At 39.8% G+C, this 18515-nt stretch overlaps 3 protein-coding genes across 24 annotated transcripts in view; all 3 read right to left on the bottom strand.

Annotated features, from left to right (window-relative positions):
• Positions 1-478: 478 nt before the first annotated feature.
• On the bottom strand, positions 479-5310 carry LOC124625946 (uncharacterized). Of its 8 annotated transcripts, none has more exons than XM_047151853.2 (7): positions 3590-5310; positions 3282-3490; positions 2738-3100; positions 2260-2370; positions 2065-2115; positions 1842-1892; positions 480-1718 (listed from the first exon to the last, which is right to left on the bottom strand). In XM_047151853.2, exons 2-7 carry the CDS (start codon positions 3361-3363, stop codon positions 1654-1656), a joined length of 723 nt encoding a protein of 240 aa, XP_047007809.1. In that variant the 5' UTR covers positions 3364-3490; positions 3590-5310; the 3' UTR covers positions 480-1653. The 8 variants fall into 8 exon arrangements, 6 of the variants coding, with proteins under 6 accessions (XP_017316035.1, XP_047007808.1, XP_047007806.1 ...); XM_047151854.2 differs by having other exon boundaries at positions 481-1718; positions 2065-2097; XM_017460546.3 differs by having other exon boundaries at positions 479-1892.
• A 102-nt stretch (positions 5311-5412) lies between these two features.
• On the bottom strand, positions 5413-10585 carry LOC108260330 (uncharacterized). Its single transcript, XM_047151849.2, has 6 exons — positions 9034-10585; positions 8479-8841; positions 6844-6951; positions 6651-6702; positions 5870-5901; positions 5413-5743 (listed from the first exon to the last, which is right to left on the bottom strand). Exons 1-6 carry the CDS (start codon positions 9170-9172, stop codon positions 5688-5690), a joined length of 750 nt encoding a protein of 249 aa, XP_047007805.1. The 5' UTR covers positions 9173-10585; the 3' UTR covers positions 5413-5687.
• A 127-nt stretch (positions 10586-10712) lies between these two features.
• Positions 10713-18515, bottom strand: part of ncor1 (nuclear receptor corepressor 1) — an 81693-nt gene continuing 73890 nt past the window's right edge. For 11 of the 15 annotated variants that reach the window (XM_017459609.3, XM_053677071.1, XM_053677070.1 and 8 more), the window contains 9 exons: positions 17902-18033; positions 17521-17639; positions 17180-17412; positions 15659-15805; positions 15069-15187; positions 14623-14676; positions 14217-14420; positions 13205-13378; positions 10713-13048 (listed from right to left, as the gene is read on the bottom strand). In XM_017459609.3, the coding sequence (XP_017315098.1) occupies positions 12849-13048; positions 13205-13378; positions 14217-14420; positions 14623-14676; positions 15069-15187; positions 15659-15805; positions 17180-17412; positions 17521-17639; positions 17902-18033 (1382 nt within the window). In that variant the 3' untranslated portion in view covers positions 10713-12848. The remainder of the gene's footprint in view (positions 13049-13204; positions 13379-14216; positions 14421-14622; positions 14677-15068; positions 15188-15658; positions 15806-17179; positions 17413-17520; positions 17640-17901; positions 18034-18515) is intronic. The other 4 variants (XM_053677078.1, XM_053677076.1, XM_017459628.3 and 1 more) reach the window with 2 other exon arrangements.

Raw genomic sequence — 18515 nt, 5'->3', positions numbered from 1 at the left:
TTTGTGTTACACCCCTGATTATGTTCGTTATTTAAACCCCTGGTGTGGACTTGTGTGTATATATATTATATATATTATAAACAGCCAAAAAAAAAAAAAGAAAAAAAAAAGAAACGTCCCTTTCTCAGGAGACTGTATTTTAAAGATAATTTTGTAAAATCCAAGTACACGTTACAGATCTTTAATGGAAAGGGTTTAAACGATGTTTTTCATGCTGCAATGAACCATAAACAATTACTGCACATGCAGCTGTGGAACAGTCGTTAAGACACGTACAGTTTACAGGCGGTAGCAGGGTCGTAGCTCGGGAGTTCTGGGCTCCTGATAAAATATTGATGTGGGCCACACCGCCCTCCACCCACATCATATACGGTATAAGATATGTGCATGGAGAACCACATCTACATATTATTTTAAAAGTTTAATATCATATCACTTTGACACGGTTTATTTACGCTGAACAGAACACAGTAATGTAATTTTATTGCAAACGCTAAATTTTTATGTAAATATAACATCAAAATTATGGCGTTAATCCATTAATAACTTCTTACGAAACATTGTTTAAAGTCATCAAGCAATTATTTAAGATAAACTAATAAAATAATAACAAAAGACAAGAAATGAATAAAATAAAACATTTATTTTATTTATTTTTTTAAAAAAGGACCAGTAATATAATAATAAAAAAATCTTTCCAGTTAGTTAGGTGTCTAACAGCTTAATTAAACATTCAGAAATTGAAAAGAATGCAGTCAAATGTAAAATAAAACCACTTAAATGACAAATTTTTTCATTTTTGACGGAGATAATATGCTATTGCATAATATAATATTAAATAAAGCGAATAAATGTATCCATCCAAGAGAAATGAATTCTAAATGAATGAACATTGATGGGGAATTGGTCCTGTCATTGCTCTTATAATAATCTCCACTTCTCTGGAAAGGCTTTCCACTAGATTGTTGAGCACGGCTGAGGGGATTTTCCCCGTTCTCCCTTTACAGCCACAAGAGAAATAGTGAGGTCAGGCATTGAGACACGTGAGGAGATTTGGTGTGCAGTCGACGTTCCAGTTCAGCGTGGTTGAGGTCAGGGCTCTGTGCACGCCACTCCAGTTCTTCCACATCGACCTTGGAAAGCCATGTCTTTATGGAGCTTGCTTTGAGCACAAGAACATTGCCATGCTGAACATGTCTGGGCCTGTTAGTTCCACTGAAGGGAAATGGTAATGATGCAGCATGTGGTAACAGTTTTGGGGAAGAACCATATATGAGAATGATGCTCAGGTGTCCACATACTTTTGGCCATATAGTGAGTGTGTATATGTATGCATGTATGTATGGATGTATACTGTAGATACACACACACACACACACACACACACACACACACACTTGCTTGTCAAGACCTTTGACATAATTATTAATGCTGACTAATAATGATAATGTTATTCTGCACCTTAATCTAACTCTAAGCTTTACTCAAGTAACCGAAAAGAGATCTTTTGGTTTTTTAAATAAAATAATAGCTGCAGTTCTTGTAAAGATATAACTGTGAATTTTTGCTATCCTTGTGAGAACACCGAGTCCCTACTAAGATATAATTTATTCTCCAATATTTGCCCCTCTGGTGAAGGTACTGTATGAGCCTTCAACACATGCTGCCTCCTCTGTTCCAAATAGTCTCGTAGATCGGGTTTTCACTCACAAGAGTTTCTAAAGTTCGGGAAGCAAAGTTTATTTTGGATTAATCAAGTGGTACAGATGTTAAAAAGGAAATATAGAAATCTGATATTTGCTTATTAATAAACAGAACATGTCTTGAATGTAGGTATTTACCATCCCTGCCATGGCTGTAGCTGACATAGTCTGGGTTATCATGTGAACAACCTAGAGACAGACAATACATACAACTATTTTATTTATTAGAACTCTTCATCTAGTTCGTCCTTCAATGTTACTGATTAATTCAGTTTAAGCTACAGCAGAACTACAGTCCTCAATACTTCACAGGAGTGGCAACTTCCTGTAGCTGTGAGAATTCACACCTCTTAACACTTACCACGAGTGCTCTCTGGGTGTAGCCGGTGCCTTCCTGTAACATCCAGTTGAGCTGTTTATTTAAATGCATTGTATAGTAGATGTTTAATACTAATCAGCATTGGTCTATCTGAACAAGCTCGTTCAAAAGTTACCAAAAAAAGAATAGACGTCATGTCAAATATTACCTAACAAAGTGTTTATACAAAAGACTCACGTCTGTTGCCTATGTAGATGACAGATGCTATGAATAAACAAAGAAGTACTGCTCCTGTTGATGCTCCTGTGATGATTATCGCCTGATGGAAGACAGGATCTGTGGAAGTATCTAAAGACCAAAAGTGTCCCTGTTTTTAACTGAGACTGATAAGAACAGAAAAGATAAAACAATTACAAAATGTTTATTAATTAAAGATTGACACATCGTACTTTTTAGCATCCCTGCCATACAAGTCCCTGTGTAGTTTGTTCCTATAGAACCGATAACTGATTAGAAAGAGCAGATTAATATGAACCTGTGATTTGAATTACAGCTGGGACTGCTGTCAGTGCATGCTGTTAGAGAAAATTTATCAACAACTTCTGACCAATCAGAATGGAGCACTGCGGTATAAATAACTGGTAATGACTAGTAGGACCACGACGCTTCCAAAGCCAACAATAATGTATATATGTCTAAAAATGTCATTACTAACCAAGCTGTAGCTCCTGATACGCAGTTCTGCAGCCGGTCCCGTTAAACAGCTCACAGCGGTAGAGACCCAGATCATACGGCTGCACTTTCTGAAGGAGGATGGAGAAGTTTCCTGATTCAGAGAGCTTAGCGAACGTCTTGATACGTCCACGTTTAGACTCCCAAAACAACACATCTCCCTGTAGAGTGATCTCCACTAGATTGTGTATTGTTGTGTTCCTCTGAGTCCACACTACTGATATATCTGCAGTCTTATCTGATCCGAGGAGAGTTGGATTAAAGATACACGGCAGCAGGACATCAGACTGGAGCTCAGTAGAAATGTTACTGCTTAGTAAAAGTTCACTTTTGCACAGGCTTTCTCCTGTAATTAAAGAGTAAAGAGTTATGATTCAGGAAAAAAAACTTTATTAAATTCATACAATGAGTAAAATTGTCCTCAGAAAAAACTACTCAATCTTTGAACTTATTTATACTGGTTTATTTATACTTTGAATAGTATACTGAACTACAACTTCAGCAATCTATTAACTGTACAGATTTACCTTGTAACTTACCGTTTCCCAAAGCCAAACAGCACCAATAAACCATCCACAGCCCGAAACAGCTCATCTTAAACTGCACCATTGTACGATCATGAAGCTGCAGCTCATCTAAACCTGACCGCGTCAGACCAGTGATGAGAACTGTGTAATATAAATCTTAATAGAAATGTTGCTTCTATCAGTGCAGTAGCTTTTACACAATTCACCCCCTGCAAACAAGCGACAAAAACACTATTAAGGGTCACCTGATTCGTTAGAAAAATATGCACATTCACGCAGATTTACATCCAATTCAGAGTGTAACTTACCTTTGACAAACATCAAGCAACACCAAAGCATCCACACACTGAAGCACATCGTGTTAAAATGCAGCACCATCATACAATCATTAAACTGCAGCTTCTGGAAATGTAATTTTCACAGCAGCGATGATGAGATAACATGAGATCACAGATAACATTTCCTGAAATAGCTACAAACTAACAAACCACAGAACCCCAAGTGCCAGTAGTGATGAACTTGTAAATTCACACACAATTGTTCTCATACTTCTGAAATCAGAATACATTAGCAAATATATTTACCACAGCCCCAGCATATTCACTAGAGGTAATATATTAGATATTATGATTAGAAGTTTAATGGATAGTTTGATTTTGTTTCATGTTAATCCAGATCATGCTGATCTAATAGTAAAATACATGCTATAAAATAATAAAACACACAATTGTAGATAAAAAAAAAAAAAAAAGAGTCACACAATGGTTCATTAAACCAAACTATTTCTAAAATACTTCAGTTTCAGTTTGAGGCAATACATCATATATGAATTGTTGAATGAACTGCATGATTTTATACATTGTGCTGCTGCCACATGATTGGCTGGTTGGATAATGGCATGAATGTGCATTATTATGCCATGAAATAAGCTAGGGCCAATACAAGAACAGAACACAAGTCATGAACAAAGCAAGCTGTCAGTATAAGCCGTGGGTAAAGGCAACTGTTATCATAAGCTTAGAGCGTGCAAGGGGGTAAGTACCATCCAAATGTCAAATACTTCAGGTAACTCAGTAACACAAACAGTTTTCACGGAAACAAACATGCAATGAGTGGGTCACCTCATAAGAGGTCAATCACACAGTCATTCCATTTAAACTATAAACATTTAAACAGCCCAGGTCCATTTAATCCCATAAAGAAATTAGCAAACTCTATAAAGAACGTGCTGACTAAAAATAAATATGGCTAGTTATAAAGAGGAAATGTAGCAGGAAGTTGCATAGCTTTTCATGCATATTTGCACAGGGCACAGCATTTGACACTTGAACAGTCTCCTATTCTGTGTTCGAGCTAACTGTGTTTGTCTGTTTTTGTTAAATCCCACTCCCACTTGCTCCCCAACCATTCTGATCAATCCGACTAGCTGACTAGCTGCCTGATCACGATTTTTTGGATCACTTTCTACATCAGGCATGAAAGAATAAATATAGCAGCAGCTTTGAGGCAGAGGTTACTGTGTTATAATTACCAAACCACATTTATACCATAAGTTACCATGCACCTTTTTCATCAATTGAAAACCAACAGCTGAATTAACCTGGAGAGAGGAGCTGCACTTTAATGTGGATAAGACGGTTCGGTTTGGTTGTTTGGTCTTGATCAAGTTATACTCTGTAACCGGATAAAAGAGATTATTTAAAATGATTATTTTTCAAGGGTTTGACAGCTGGTTTGGAAATATGACACATTCAGACCAGTATCCATCCATCCATCCAACCATCCATATTCTATACCGCTTATCCTTTTCAGGGTAATGGGGAACCTGGAGCCTATCCCAGGAAGCACCAGGCACAAGGCGGGGTACACCCTGGACAGGGTACCAATCCATCACAGGGCACACAATCTCTCACACACACACACACACACACACACACACACACACACACCCATTCATACTCTATGGACACTTTAGACATGCCAATCAACCTATTCAGACCAGTATGATGGTCTGAAAAAGTGTCAAACTGACAAACCACTTACATTTATATTTCTGGCATTTGGAAGACGCCCTGATCGAGAGCAACTTATAGAAGTGCTTTCAAGTCCATGACCCTGATCAGGATAAAGGGCCTATGGATGATGAATGAGGGAAGATTATTTTCATTGAAAATCTGTTGAATGGATTCTCGACTGGTTTGATGGCAGTTCTGTTTCTCCAGACTCTCAACACACACGTCAGATATGAATCAGAACAATTTATCTTTCAATGCCGTTTATTACATTCATTAAGGAACCACACATCAGTAGTACACAGTTAAGACTGGAATAATTATCTTAAAGATCAAACACATGATTTATATTTCACGCTCCAACATCTGTGAACGTATGTCATATGATCACTCCTCAGTTCTGCTTTTGTCCTTCCAACATCCCAGTAGCAACATTTAGTGAGGGATTTTCTGAAGGAAAAAGGTTTATTAGGAATGATGGAAATATGAGAAAACACCACCAACTGAGCTAAAAAGAAAGAAAGAATGAATTTATACATTAATTAACTGCAGAAAAATTAATTCAGAAGTATTTACCATGGCTGTTTGTACTGTGGAGAGTGTACATCCTGGAAGAACAGACAATATATGCAATATTTTAATTATTACTCTTAATCTAGGATGCCTCCAAATTGGAGGACTGCCTTTATCGAGCAATTTGAATAACTCTGCATTCACACTAGTGAGTGACAAATCCATCGTGTTGCTTGAGTTTGTCTTTAGTGGTCATGAAGCGAGCACTTCCGTTGTCGCTTGTGCATGTGTAACGCCCATCCAACGTTTTTATGCTGTGTTCAGTTTCCAACCTTCAACTAGAAAAAGCCAAAGAAAACGTCCCCTAAACTTGAAATTTCTATTTTCAACTTCATAAGTCGAATTCGCAGAGGTTCGAAAAATGACATCATTCCAACCTGTGAATTGCCAGCTATGAGGCAAGTCGAATGCAGCATAAAGTTGTGATAGGACGAATGAGAAAATGCTGTTCAACTCGTGCCATGCGGTTGGTCAGAGGAATCGCTCATTCTTCGTCACTCACAGCTGTCACTAGAATTGTAGCTCCGTGTTGTGTGTGAACATAGATAATGAATGGTCTCCTATAGCTTTTTAAGATTTTTACTTTAATGCTAACTTTAATGCTAAAGCAGAACAGACTGCAGAAAGGAAATGTTCAACCTAAAACATGGTAAATATGTCGATACTGAAAGATTTGATATTTAGTGATCCTTGTGCTTATTTGTTGGATGATGCTGTATATTTTGTTATTTCCAACGACAAGTTAAGATGTGTGTGAAAGCAATGCAACGCAATGTACACTCACACTTCTGTGTAACTGTGTTCATGACTGCTCTCTGGCTGCAGCTGGTACTTTCCTGCAACATCCAAAACACCAACATGTTTTATCAAGCTTCAATCTGTTTAACTCTGTGTCGACAGATGAGTATCACTAATCAGCGTTTAAAATAATAATAATAATAATAATAACTCCATGTTGTGTATATGCAAAGACTCACGTTTATTCCTTTTTCTGCAAACACACACTATGAATAAACACAGAAGTACTGGTACTACTGATGCTCCTGCGATGATGGATTTCTGAGGCTGGGAAACAGTAGTGAGACCTGTGGAGGATTATAATCTGTCTTTATATGAGTCAAAAATAAAGAAAAATATTTGGCAACCTTTAAAGAGCTTTTTATATATTTCAGGCCAGATTTCTGTTAGGGGGCTGTGTGGGTGACTAAAAGTGCAAAAACTAACCAAGCTGTAGCTCCTGATACGCAGTGCTTAATGAAATTAATTAAAGATTGACACATTGTACTTTTTTAGCATCCCTGCCATACAAGTCCCTGTGTAGCTTGTTCCTATAGAACCGATAACTGATTAGAAAGAGCACATTAATATGAACCTGTGATCTGAATTACAGCTGGGACTGCTGTCAGTGCATGCTGTTAGAGAAAATTTATTAACAACTTCTGACCAATCAGAATGGAGCACTGAGGTATAAATAACTGGTAATGACTACACACACACACACAGTCAAACCTTGGATTGCGAGTAACTTGGTTTGCGAGTGTTTTGCAAGACGAGCAATTTTTTTTTACTAAATTTTAACTTGATATACGAGCGAGAACGAGTACCTGTAGTACGTACATGCTGCTTTGTCTGCCGAGCGTCACGTGATCACTACTGAGACGACGGTTCTTCTCTCACGTGCTCGGTCTCAGTGAGCGTGCTTCACTTGTAGAGTCAACATCCGTGTGAGCGTACACTGTGTACTATAGTGTTCTAACTGCTGTGACTGTGTAGTAACTGTACTGCGACAATGGCCCCCATGAAGAAAAAATTTGAAAAGGAAGGCGATGAGAAAAAGGAGATGATTACGCTGGAAGTTAAGAAGGAAATCATCGAGAAGCACAAACGAGGTATGCGAGTAGCTGAGTTGCGAGTAGTCAGTTGTCGATGAAATTGTGTCCTTGGGGAAGACCATGGGACTGGAGGTGAATGAAGACGACATTCAAGAGCTGGTGGAGGAACATGGCCAGGAGCTGACCACCGACGAACTGATGGATCTGCATCACGAGCAACAGCGAGAGGTTATGGAGGAGGAGGAGGAGAAAAAGACGGAGAAATCCCTCACTTTAAATGAGATTAGGGAGGTGTGTAAAATGTGGGAAACGGTGCAAAATGTTGTAGAAAAGCACCACCCGAGTAAGACTGCAGCAGTGCGAGCGATGAATCTGTTTGACGACAATGCAGTGTCACATTTCCGCGAAATCCTTAAAAGGAGGCAAAAGCAAGCGTCAGCGGATAGGTTCCTTGTTAACGTCGTACAAAAAGAAGAAGATTCCGGCGAGCCAACAGACCGCAGTGATTCCATTAGTAACAGTGAAAGAACGTCGTCCTACACAATAATTAATACATTCCATCACTTTATATTAAATTTAAATAATAAAAATATAAGATGGTATTTTGTGTTAATCATTATTATGTATATGAATATTTTTGGGTTTTGGAACGAATCATCTGAGTTTCCATTATTTCTTATGGGGAAATTCGCTTTGATATACGAGTGCGTTTCCGGAACGAATTATGCTCGCAATCCAAGGATTGACTGTGTGTATATGTCTAAAAATGTCATTACTAACCAAGCTGTAGTTCCTGATACGCAATTCTGCAGGCGGGCCCGTTAAACAGCTCACAGAGGTAGAGACCCAGATCATACGGCTGCACTTTCTGAAGGAGAATGGAGAAGTTTCCTGATTCAGAGAGATTAGCGAACGTCTTGATACGTCCACGTTTAGTATCCCAAAACATCTCATTTCCCTGTAGAGTGATCTCCATTAGATTGTGTATTGTTGTGTTCCTCTGAGTCCACACTACTGCTATATCTGCAGTCTTATCTGATCCGAGGAGAGTTGTATTAAAGTTACACGGCAGCAGGACATCAGACTGGAGCTCAGTAGAAATGTTACTGCTTAGTAAAAGTTCACTTTTGCACAGGCTTTCTCCTGTAATTAAAGAGTAAAGAGTTATGATTCAGAAAAAAACTTTATTAAATTCATACAATGAGTAAAATTGTCCTCAGAAAAAAACTCCTCAATCTTTGAACTTATTTATACTGGTTTATTTATACTTTGAATAGTATACTGAACTACAACTTCAGCAATCTATTAACTGTACAGATTTACCTTGTAACTTACCGTTTCCCAAAGCCAAACAGCACCAATAAACCATCCACAGCCCGAAACAGCTCATCTTAAACTGCACCATTGTACGATCATGAAGCTGCAGCTCATCTAAACCTGACCGCGTCAGACCAGTGATGAGAACTGTGTACATAGCTTCCGGACAAAAGCTTCAAACTAACAAACCGCAGACCTCAGTACCCGTTTTAGAAAATCTTGTAAACTCACACAAATTCATGGGGGGAGGGGTAAAACATAAGTGTTAAAATGACAGTTCATGTTTTATATATACGTATAGCTATGAAAAAGTATTTGCGCCATCCTATTTTCGGGTATATCTCACACTGAATAGTTCTAGATTGACTTGTATGTTTAGAGTTGTTATGTTTTATGACCCACTTTCTCTTCAGATTCAGTTCATGGACAGATGTCCTGACATTTTCCTTTAGACTTAACTGGTATAATTCAGAATTCATTGTTCCATCAATGATGGCAAGCCGTCTTAGGCTAGATGCAGCAAAAGAGGCCGAAACCATGATACTACCACCACCATGTTTCACAAATGGGTTAGAGATCTTATGCTGGAATGCAGTGTTTTTTTTTTCTCCAAACACAACGGTTCTCATTTAAACCAAAATGTTCTATTTTGATCTCAACCGTTGACAAATATTTTTCCAATAGCCTTCTGGCTTATCCATGAAATCTTTATCAAACATCAGATGGGCCGGATGTTCTTTTTGGAGAGCAGTGGCTTTCTCTTTGCAACCCTGCCATGTACACCACTGTTGTTCAGTTTTCTCCTGATGGTAAACTCTGAACATTAACATTAATCAACGTGAGAGAGGTCTTTAGTTGCTTAAAAGTTACCTTGGCTCCTTTGTGACCTCGTGGACTATTACACGTCTTGCTCTTGGAGTGATCTTTGTTAGTTGACCACTCCTAGGAGGGTAACAATGGTCTTGAATTTCCTCCATTTGTACACAATCTGTCTGACTGGGGATTGGTGGAGTCCAAACTCTTTAGAGATGGTTTTGTAACCTTTTCCAGCCTGATGAGCATCAACAACTCTTTTTCTGAGGTCCTCAGAAATCTCCTTAGCTCGTGCCATGATACACTTCCACAAACACGTGTTGTGAAGATCAGACTTTCATAGATTCCTGCTCTTTAAATTAAACAGGACGCTCACTCACACCTGACTGTCATCCCATTGATTGAAAACACCTGACTCTAATTTCAGAACCAGTGTATTCCAACGTTAAAATGTAGAGTTCCCATGCAAATCTGAGACTGTATGAGGGTAGATTCGACTGTGCCGCATGCATATGACATGCACATAAGGGAATAGTGGGCGGTAGCCGATTTCTACACATTGTAATCAAATCACCGGTCACTTTGATGCCATACATCAGTCTCATGAGTGAGATGCTGATTTGTTTTAGATTAAAATTGATCAGTGATTGCTGGTTAACAGCACAGAAAACTACAATCTAAAACAATAGAGTATAATATCTATAAAGTAATAACTATTACTGGAGTGCATTAATAACTAGACACAAGAAATAACTAGCCATCTTGAATAGTTATCATCTTTTAAACATTTTGGCATCGTTTTGGATTAACAGACATTAGAAACGTAACCCATATGGTAAACCCCAAACAAAGCCCCAAAATAAAGGTCAAAGGAGTACAGGAAGTAAATTTTCAGAAAGGTGGAGCGCTAATCCACTTTATTGATTGGTCTGAAAATTTTGTAATTGGCTACTTAAGAGACATTGTGCGATACAAACATTGCTTTCCAACAACATGGGATATATGGGTTATTTCAAGTCTCAATTCCAAAAGGACAAAAAAATAAAATAAAATAAAGAAAAATAAAAGTTACCACTGCATGGTGTTGGACTGAACAAAATAGACTAACTGATGCAATGACTGACTTTCTTTTTCTTAAGATTCAAGTTTCACCACTTTTTTTTTTTGTTTGTTTTTGTCAATGCCATTGTAAACACTTTGCATCCCATTAAAAAGGATGAATAATAATGATGTTGAGAATGATGGAATAAAATCTCAACATGAGCTCTAGGGCTTTTTTTTTCCTCAATATTTCTCAGAAGTGAAATTAATTAAATATAACAAAATAAAATAAAAAATAAACAGACAGGTTTTTAGTTAATTAAGCAAAGCGAAAGAAAAAGAAAACAAATTGCACTACGGATTGAAACTTTTTGAGGGTGTTGCCATAGAAAATACAGCTATACTTGTGCAGATTACTGAAACTGAGCTTATTGTCTGTTACATCAAGATGATTTTATAAGTGAAAGCCACCACTACAAAGCAGCAACTCGAACAGCCTTACTGTACCATAGACTAGAGCAAAGATCAAGTGATGTGTCCAACAAGCCGGAAAACGGTGGCAAGATTTAACAAATAAAATTGTGATAAGAGCGTTATTGCAAAAATGTGAATGAATTTGAAGAGTCCAGACCTCTGCAGAAGCTCCAATAACTTAGATTACAGGTAGTACGCTTGTCAAAGGTTAGTAAGCCAAAACAAAAAGTGCAACAGTGGTGCAGAGGTGTGACAAACAGAAGCTTGTTTTTTTTTTGTTTTTTTTCCTCACCAGATAGACAGATCAGCATGTACTTCAGCATTTTACAGAAGAAAAAAAAAAGTGAAGAAGAAAAGAAAAAAAAAAAAAAAAAGAGGAAGATCACAGTTTGATTTCTCCTCCGTGTGAAGGGAACCAAGAATCTCTCCATAGTGAAACAGCTTCCTCTGGTGTTCCTCTGGCAGAGAGATGAAGGAGAAAAACAGCAGAACATTGAGCACTTGTTAGCAATCACACAGAGCCACACTCTGAAGCAGACACCAGAACCATGACGAGTTTCCTCTCACAACTAGAGGTCACCACAGAGCGACAAAAAATGATCTAAAAACAAAACAAAAACACAACAACATGTATTTCGGGAGGAAAAAGAAACATTCAGCTTATTGTTCTTCTTTCACTGAAGAATCGTTCAGCTCTGACACCAGTGTTCTCAACTTGTTCACGTGAACCAAAATGGAGATCTTTCTGCAGGGCTTAAATACGCTCACGCTTTTTAAAAATTTTAAATAATTAATTTTTTGTTTATCATGCACTCGTGTAACAGGCTGAATGCTCGTTTACAAAATCTGTGGTGCCCCTGGTGCCTCCAGTGCTATGAAGGCTGGCTGTGTGATTGAAATGCTCTCTTCCTTGGTGCTTCAGCTCTATCGGTTCAAGTTCACGCTGCGTCCTGCCATCATGGGCTCGGGAGAAAAATCCACACTTTTCACATTGAGAGCAAGAACTTTCTGTATAATCTTAAACCAGCAGGGATCTGATTTAAAAAGTAATAATAAAACGCAAAAAGTCTGGAAAAAAAAATTCACACTGCAAAAGGTTACTGTATTTACATACATTTTTTTGAAGAATTTTTTTTTTTTTTTTGAGTATTTCTTTACAGAAATTAAACAAATTTGAAGCAAGTTCAGTTGTTATATTTCAAGTTCTTCATCCTCTTTTCTGTTTTTCCAACATTTTGTGTTTGCTCGTTCACAAACAGGTGAAATAAAGCTTCTGGACGAGGTTTATCCTGAACGACCAGGTCGTGGCTCCCTCGCGACGCTTTCTACAAGCACAAGAGGAAATTAAAGCACCAGAAGCGAGTGTGCCTCCCCAGGCAATCCCCACTGAGCACAGGGACGTGCGTTAGCTGGACCGCCCTGACAGGGACACGGTTCTCGGTGACCCTAGGGACCGGGGAAGGGGGTTGGAGGGAGGTCAAAAGGGTCAAGGTTCATGGACCAGCTCAGTCGTCGCTGTCCGAGAGGGTTTCGTACTGCTCCGAGAGCAGCGGCGGCTCCCTCTCCCAGGCACGGGCCGGAGCGTTGGCTCCTCCTCCTGGCTGCTGCTGGGACTGCATGGAGGGAGAAGGGCAGGCCATGGAGGTGGGAGGCGTGCTGCTGAGCATGCGCATCGTTAGAGGGTTGTAAGGGAACTGCATTGGACCTGGAGAGCAGAGAGACATGGGGAGTTCACGGTCAGTTCTTTAAAACTATTATCGAGAATCACCAGCGAACTGAGACCTCAAGAAAGCGGCGTGAAGCAGCTTTGGAGGCTAGAGCGTGATTGCTTATGTTTGCAATCAGTGCTCCGAGAACTCACCTGCGGATGAGGGCCGGTCTTCCCAAGCCCAGCTGGGAGCCTGCCGGTGATATTCTCCTTCCGAATGTACAGAGGACACGGAGGAGGGTCGCTCTCCGCCTGCGTACGCCTGGCCTGGGTTGGGCGACTTGGACTTCCTGCTACTGGCTTTGCTCTGGAGCTTCTGCTTCGCTGCTATGGGAAAAGAGACGCATGACTAACTCCAACAAGCATACGCAGATACATAGTATTGCACACACAAAAAATAAATATACATAAATATATAATATTTTCTACAATAAGAGCAAGAGCTTTGTTTAAATTTCAAAGCAGCCAGAATTTACAGATTAAAATAAGAACAGAGAAAATCAAAAAGGAAATAAATTTACACCGCAAAATGTTTCTTAGCTGTTAGCTGGCCGAGGGATTCGGGGATTTTTACTTCTATATACAGTGACGTAATGCGCTGATATTTCTTAAATCAGACATCTTATGCCTAAAGAAGAAACCTGACTTGCGTTCATGCCAAGTTTATGCATTTAAATTTTTTAATATGATGTGGTGGCTTACTCCAGTCTATGTAGATCACACTCCTGATCTGATCTGGATTACAACCAGATTACAACCACAAATTCTGTTTCATTGCTGCGCATGAATTGTAATTTATGTGTAATTCCCCTCATGTGACTGGAAAATATATTTTATTGCAACTCATAACAGCAACATGCTGAGTGAAAAAAGGTTATGAATCCTGACAAATCAAAATGTTCATTTCTTTAGTAAAAATGTCAACCAAGAATAACGGAAAACTTTTGATGTGATTTTTGCTTTTCATACGGTCGTTTAAAAGAAGCACTCATACCTGCAGTGTGAACTCTAATGAGTACTTCACATTTCTATATAAAAAGTTATGGACTCAGCTGAGCAGGGAGTGGTGGAGAGGTGTCATTTATAAGAACACGGAGTGGGTATGTACACGAAATGATGAAATGGTCAGTGTGTGTGTGTGTGTGTGTGTGTGTGTTTTCCTTACAATATCTACCTGTGCTGGGGGACGGATTGGCCTCCTGTCGCCCCTCAGAGTTATTTCCTGCTGCTGAAGCTACAGACTGAGCTTGATGTGTCTGCTCCTCTGGTCTCTCATCTACAGACCCCATCAGAGCCTTACGGATTATGTCCTCTAGACCAAGGTTGCTGGCTGGGTCGCTGAACGAGTGGTTCCGAAGGTTCACATTACCTGAAAAGGGTGAGGATAAAGGTGTTTTGTGACCAAACCATGAGTTCAAATAATCTACAGTAACAAATCCATGTTTAAAAAAATAAATAAATAAATGACAAACATTTTGATCAACACCAGAGCAGACTTAAAGGAGATGATTAAGAGTTAAGCGTGTTATGGAAAGCAATGTAGAAAAAACCCAGGGTTTTATGTTACTTACTTGAGGTTGTTACTGCTGGTAAATTAAAGATCTCTGTGCCTGGCTGTGCATTACCTGGAAAGAAAATAGACAAAAGATTAGGATTTTGAAAAGAGTCTTTTAATACATAATCATTTTAACTGAACAGCCAGGACATGCTGGCGTCCTGATAAAACTAAATAATTTTGCGCACTATAGCACTCAAAATCTTTATCATAAATACATGTCTAAATAGTAAAGTATAATCCAGATTTATTTCTAAAAGATTTAAAAATAACTACCCAGGACGACAATTATGTTTCTGGTACTATTCTAACGCCAACCCTTGGGAGTCTGGGATCTAGATGCCACTTGCCTTGGCTGACTGAACATTTGAGGCATGGGGGAAAATACAGCTGTTATTAGCTGTCATCAATCCAAGCTCAGGTAAGATAAACGATTTAAAAAGGAAGAAGAGAGGCCCTTACCGACATCAGACTTGCGGATGATCTCCTGTTTCTTGGACATCACCATGGGGGAGGTGCTCTCCAGCTTGGTGAAGAAAGCAGGCAGATAGTTGCCGCTGCCCGGGGAGCGCGAGTCCGTTCTGACACCGGAGAAAGGTTACAGAAGGTTAACAGGTTAAAACAGGTTATAGGATCAACAGGAGTGTGGGGAATGTTTGGGAATAAGCCAAGTTTCCACTAAGGATGCCAGGCAGGGCTGACGGGGACGAGATGAGATTACATTGCTCGGATGGCCGTCAACCAGCGTCTGAGCTTACTATGCTTTAAACTACATCCAGGGTACACATGGCATATCCTTCTTCAATCTCATCCTTTACATACAGGGGTCTCAAGCTCAACTTCAATATCTGTATGTGACCTCAAAGGGCAAGAAACAATAAGACTAAGAAATAAATATTTCAATCAATCCATCAAAAGCTAGCTCTCAGCATAATGTAATGATTAGCTCAGAATCATGAAGAGTACTACCAGGACAGACACTGAAACGGCCAACGGAATTAGACAGCTGGCAGTATTTGGCTTGTGTGATTTATAGTGGCATGCGGGTTTACCTTTGCTCTGTAAGATCCTGTTCACGCCTCTGGCTCTGAAGCAGACTGTTCTCTTGTTTCTCTAGCCCTGAATAGTTTTGTGGAGGGGAGATGGGCTCGTAGCTCTCGACGGCCCGGCCGCCAGCACGCTCAGGGGATTTACCCGGCCTGCGACACCCACGTAGTGAGAGAGACGGATTTCAAAACAGGTTGAAGCTTTAAGATCTTAATGAGCTTTAAGAGTTTAATTTTAGTAGTAGGATGTTAATATGACTGTACTTCTAGTCTTCAAGATGTTTTGCACTTTATCAGGTTTCTAATTGTTTTCAAACTGACAAGCAGGACTGACAGGCACACACTGGAGTTAAACGTTAAAAACCGAAACTACAGGGTCTTATTACAGTTACATTTATATATTACAGTTACATTTAAAGTGCTTTACATAGTATGGGGTTTGGGTGGGGGGGGGTGGGGGGGTCTGCTCAACCACCACTAGTGTGTAGCATCCGCCTGGATGATGCGACTGCAGTTTAGTGGAGAGGAGAGTGATGTAGCTAATTCAGAGATGGGGATTATTAGGGGGCCATGATAGAGAAGGGCCAATGGGGTTTAAATTATACCCCTACTCTTTACAAGAAGTTTCCTGGGATTTTTAATGACCACAGAGAGTCAGGAGCTAGGTTTAACGTCTCATCTGGTGCATAAGGGGCACCTCACACAGAACAGAGGGTGAGCACCCACTGCTGGACTCACTAATACCACTTCCAGCTGCGACCTTAGCTTTCCCCAAGAGGTCTCCCATCCAGGTACTCAAGCCTGCTTAGCTTCAGTGGGAAACCAAGCGAGAACTGCAGGGAGATATGGCTCAAGAGGCGATAAGCTCTGGCCTGGTGTCCCCAAAAGTCTCTCTCCATAGGGAAAATGTCTTTTAAAAACACTTTTTTTTTTAAAGCAAAATGTCTTCCAAAATTTAGTTTATAATTAGTCTCTATTATATATATATTTGTTCAGACAGGCTTTAAGAACACCTTTGACAAAAAAAAAGACCGTACTGAAATCATTCTCATGGCTGCATCGGGAAGCTGTCGCGAGGTTTTGATGGGCTTTAACAGCGAGCAGAAACACGCCAAGATCACATCACACACAACTCTGTTGCCAAACTTTTTTACAAATTCCAAAAGACTGGATGTGTTGTCCAGGAACATCCGCTGACGAAGACACGACTGACGTGATGCATGTATGGAGACTTTGGGACACCCTGTACTTTTGACTAAAAGATTTACACACAGAAATCGATACATGTATACAAGTATTAAGTTCTATTCATAGGGCAGACTGCTTTGCCTGCCTCTCTCCGTTTGCAGTATGGATTGTGAGATGAAATGCTTGTGTCTGGGTGACCACAACGTGTTGTTTGAGAGGATTTTCAGAAACGCTGACGTGTTCGAATTGCAAAAACTCAGATTTCACTGGTCGATAACGAACGAGGCATGAACGCTCACCATTCTACGCAGAGGAATTTACTACGGCACTGTGCAGTACCTGGATCTGGATTTGTCCGAGGCGTTCTCAGGGGACACTCGGCTAGGTTGTTTCTGATGGTGGGCGGGGTTGACTGGGTTCTCCGGACTGTAGCGGTTAGGCACTTTGGAGCGAGCGCTTCCACCTACTGCTGCAGAGTTTTGGAATGTAGAGGATAAGGAGGAAGAGGAGGAAGAAGCGCTGGATGAAGGAGGAGGGTCCTGATTCTTGGCAAAGTCCTGGGTTATGATGTGCTGCATGACAGATATAGAAAGACAGGAGAGAGTGACTTACTGTTATCAAAAATGTACAGTGTGCATGACTGTCTGATTGTTATTCCTAGTTTGAGTTTGTCGAGTTACCGAGATGTGGTCAGCTAGGGTCATGACACGGTGAGTTTGTGTAGGTGGAGCTGGAGCTGTTGAGGGTCCCGATTCCATCTGATGCCTGAAGCGCCCAATATCAAATCCTCTAACAGTACCTGTGGTAGGCACAGACAAACAGCAAAATAAGTTTTCTAAACACCTGGGGTTTTTTTTGCACACAAACAACGTGAGACATGTGATACATTATCCTGCTCAACAAAATATTTGTCTAAGAGCAGGAAATAAAATATGGACAGTTTGTGTCTTCTTTGTCTGACGATTCACAAATTCACCTAAAATTAGGACGGACATTTGGGGCGTAAACACGAGGCCACGCTGTAGTGTATAAGTCTAGATCTACTATGAATACATTTTCACCTGTAGCCGGCTGAGTGCTCTTCTCTGAGGAGAAGGACCGTTCGTTTTTCTCCTCTCTCTGAGCCGGGGAACTTGCCGGACTGATCACCTCGATGGCGCCGCTGCTCTGTCCATCATAACGGCTCGATGTCACTGCACACAAAAACAAAACGTGTTCAATCCTTACACTCTGGAACATGCGAGTCAAGCAAAGGTTAAATCTATCTACTTCCTGTAAAGAATCCTGGGATCTGACAAACACACCATGTACACTACCGGTCAAAAGGTTATACACACCCACTATTTTTCCCCCGACATTTTAGAATATTAATAAAATCATCAAAACTCTGGATTAACACAAAGGGAGCTATGGGAATTATACTGTGGTAAAAAAAAAATTCCAAAATAATTTAATATATTAGCATCTTCAAAGCAGACACTCTTTTTGCCTAGAATTTCCAGAAATGTATTCTTGGCGTTTTTTCACCCGATTTCTTGAGAAATTCATCATAGATGCTTTTTAAACAGTATTAAAAGGAGTTCACACCTACGCTGGACACTTACTGGCTGCTTTTCAGAATATTTAGCTCCGAGTTGTCAGTTTAAAAAAATATTTTTTTTGTAAATAAAATGTT

The sequence above is a fragment of the Ictalurus punctatus genome, chromosome 28 (genome assembly GCF_001660625.3).
Source record: "Ictalurus punctatus breed USDA103 chromosome 28, Coco_2.0, whole genome shotgun sequence".
Taxonomy (NCBI): Eukaryota; Metazoa; Chordata; class Actinopteri; order Siluriformes; family Ictaluridae; genus Ictalurus; species Ictalurus punctatus.
Note: the sequence above shows the minus strand (reverse complement) of the source record. Positions and strands in the feature narration are given on the sequence as shown.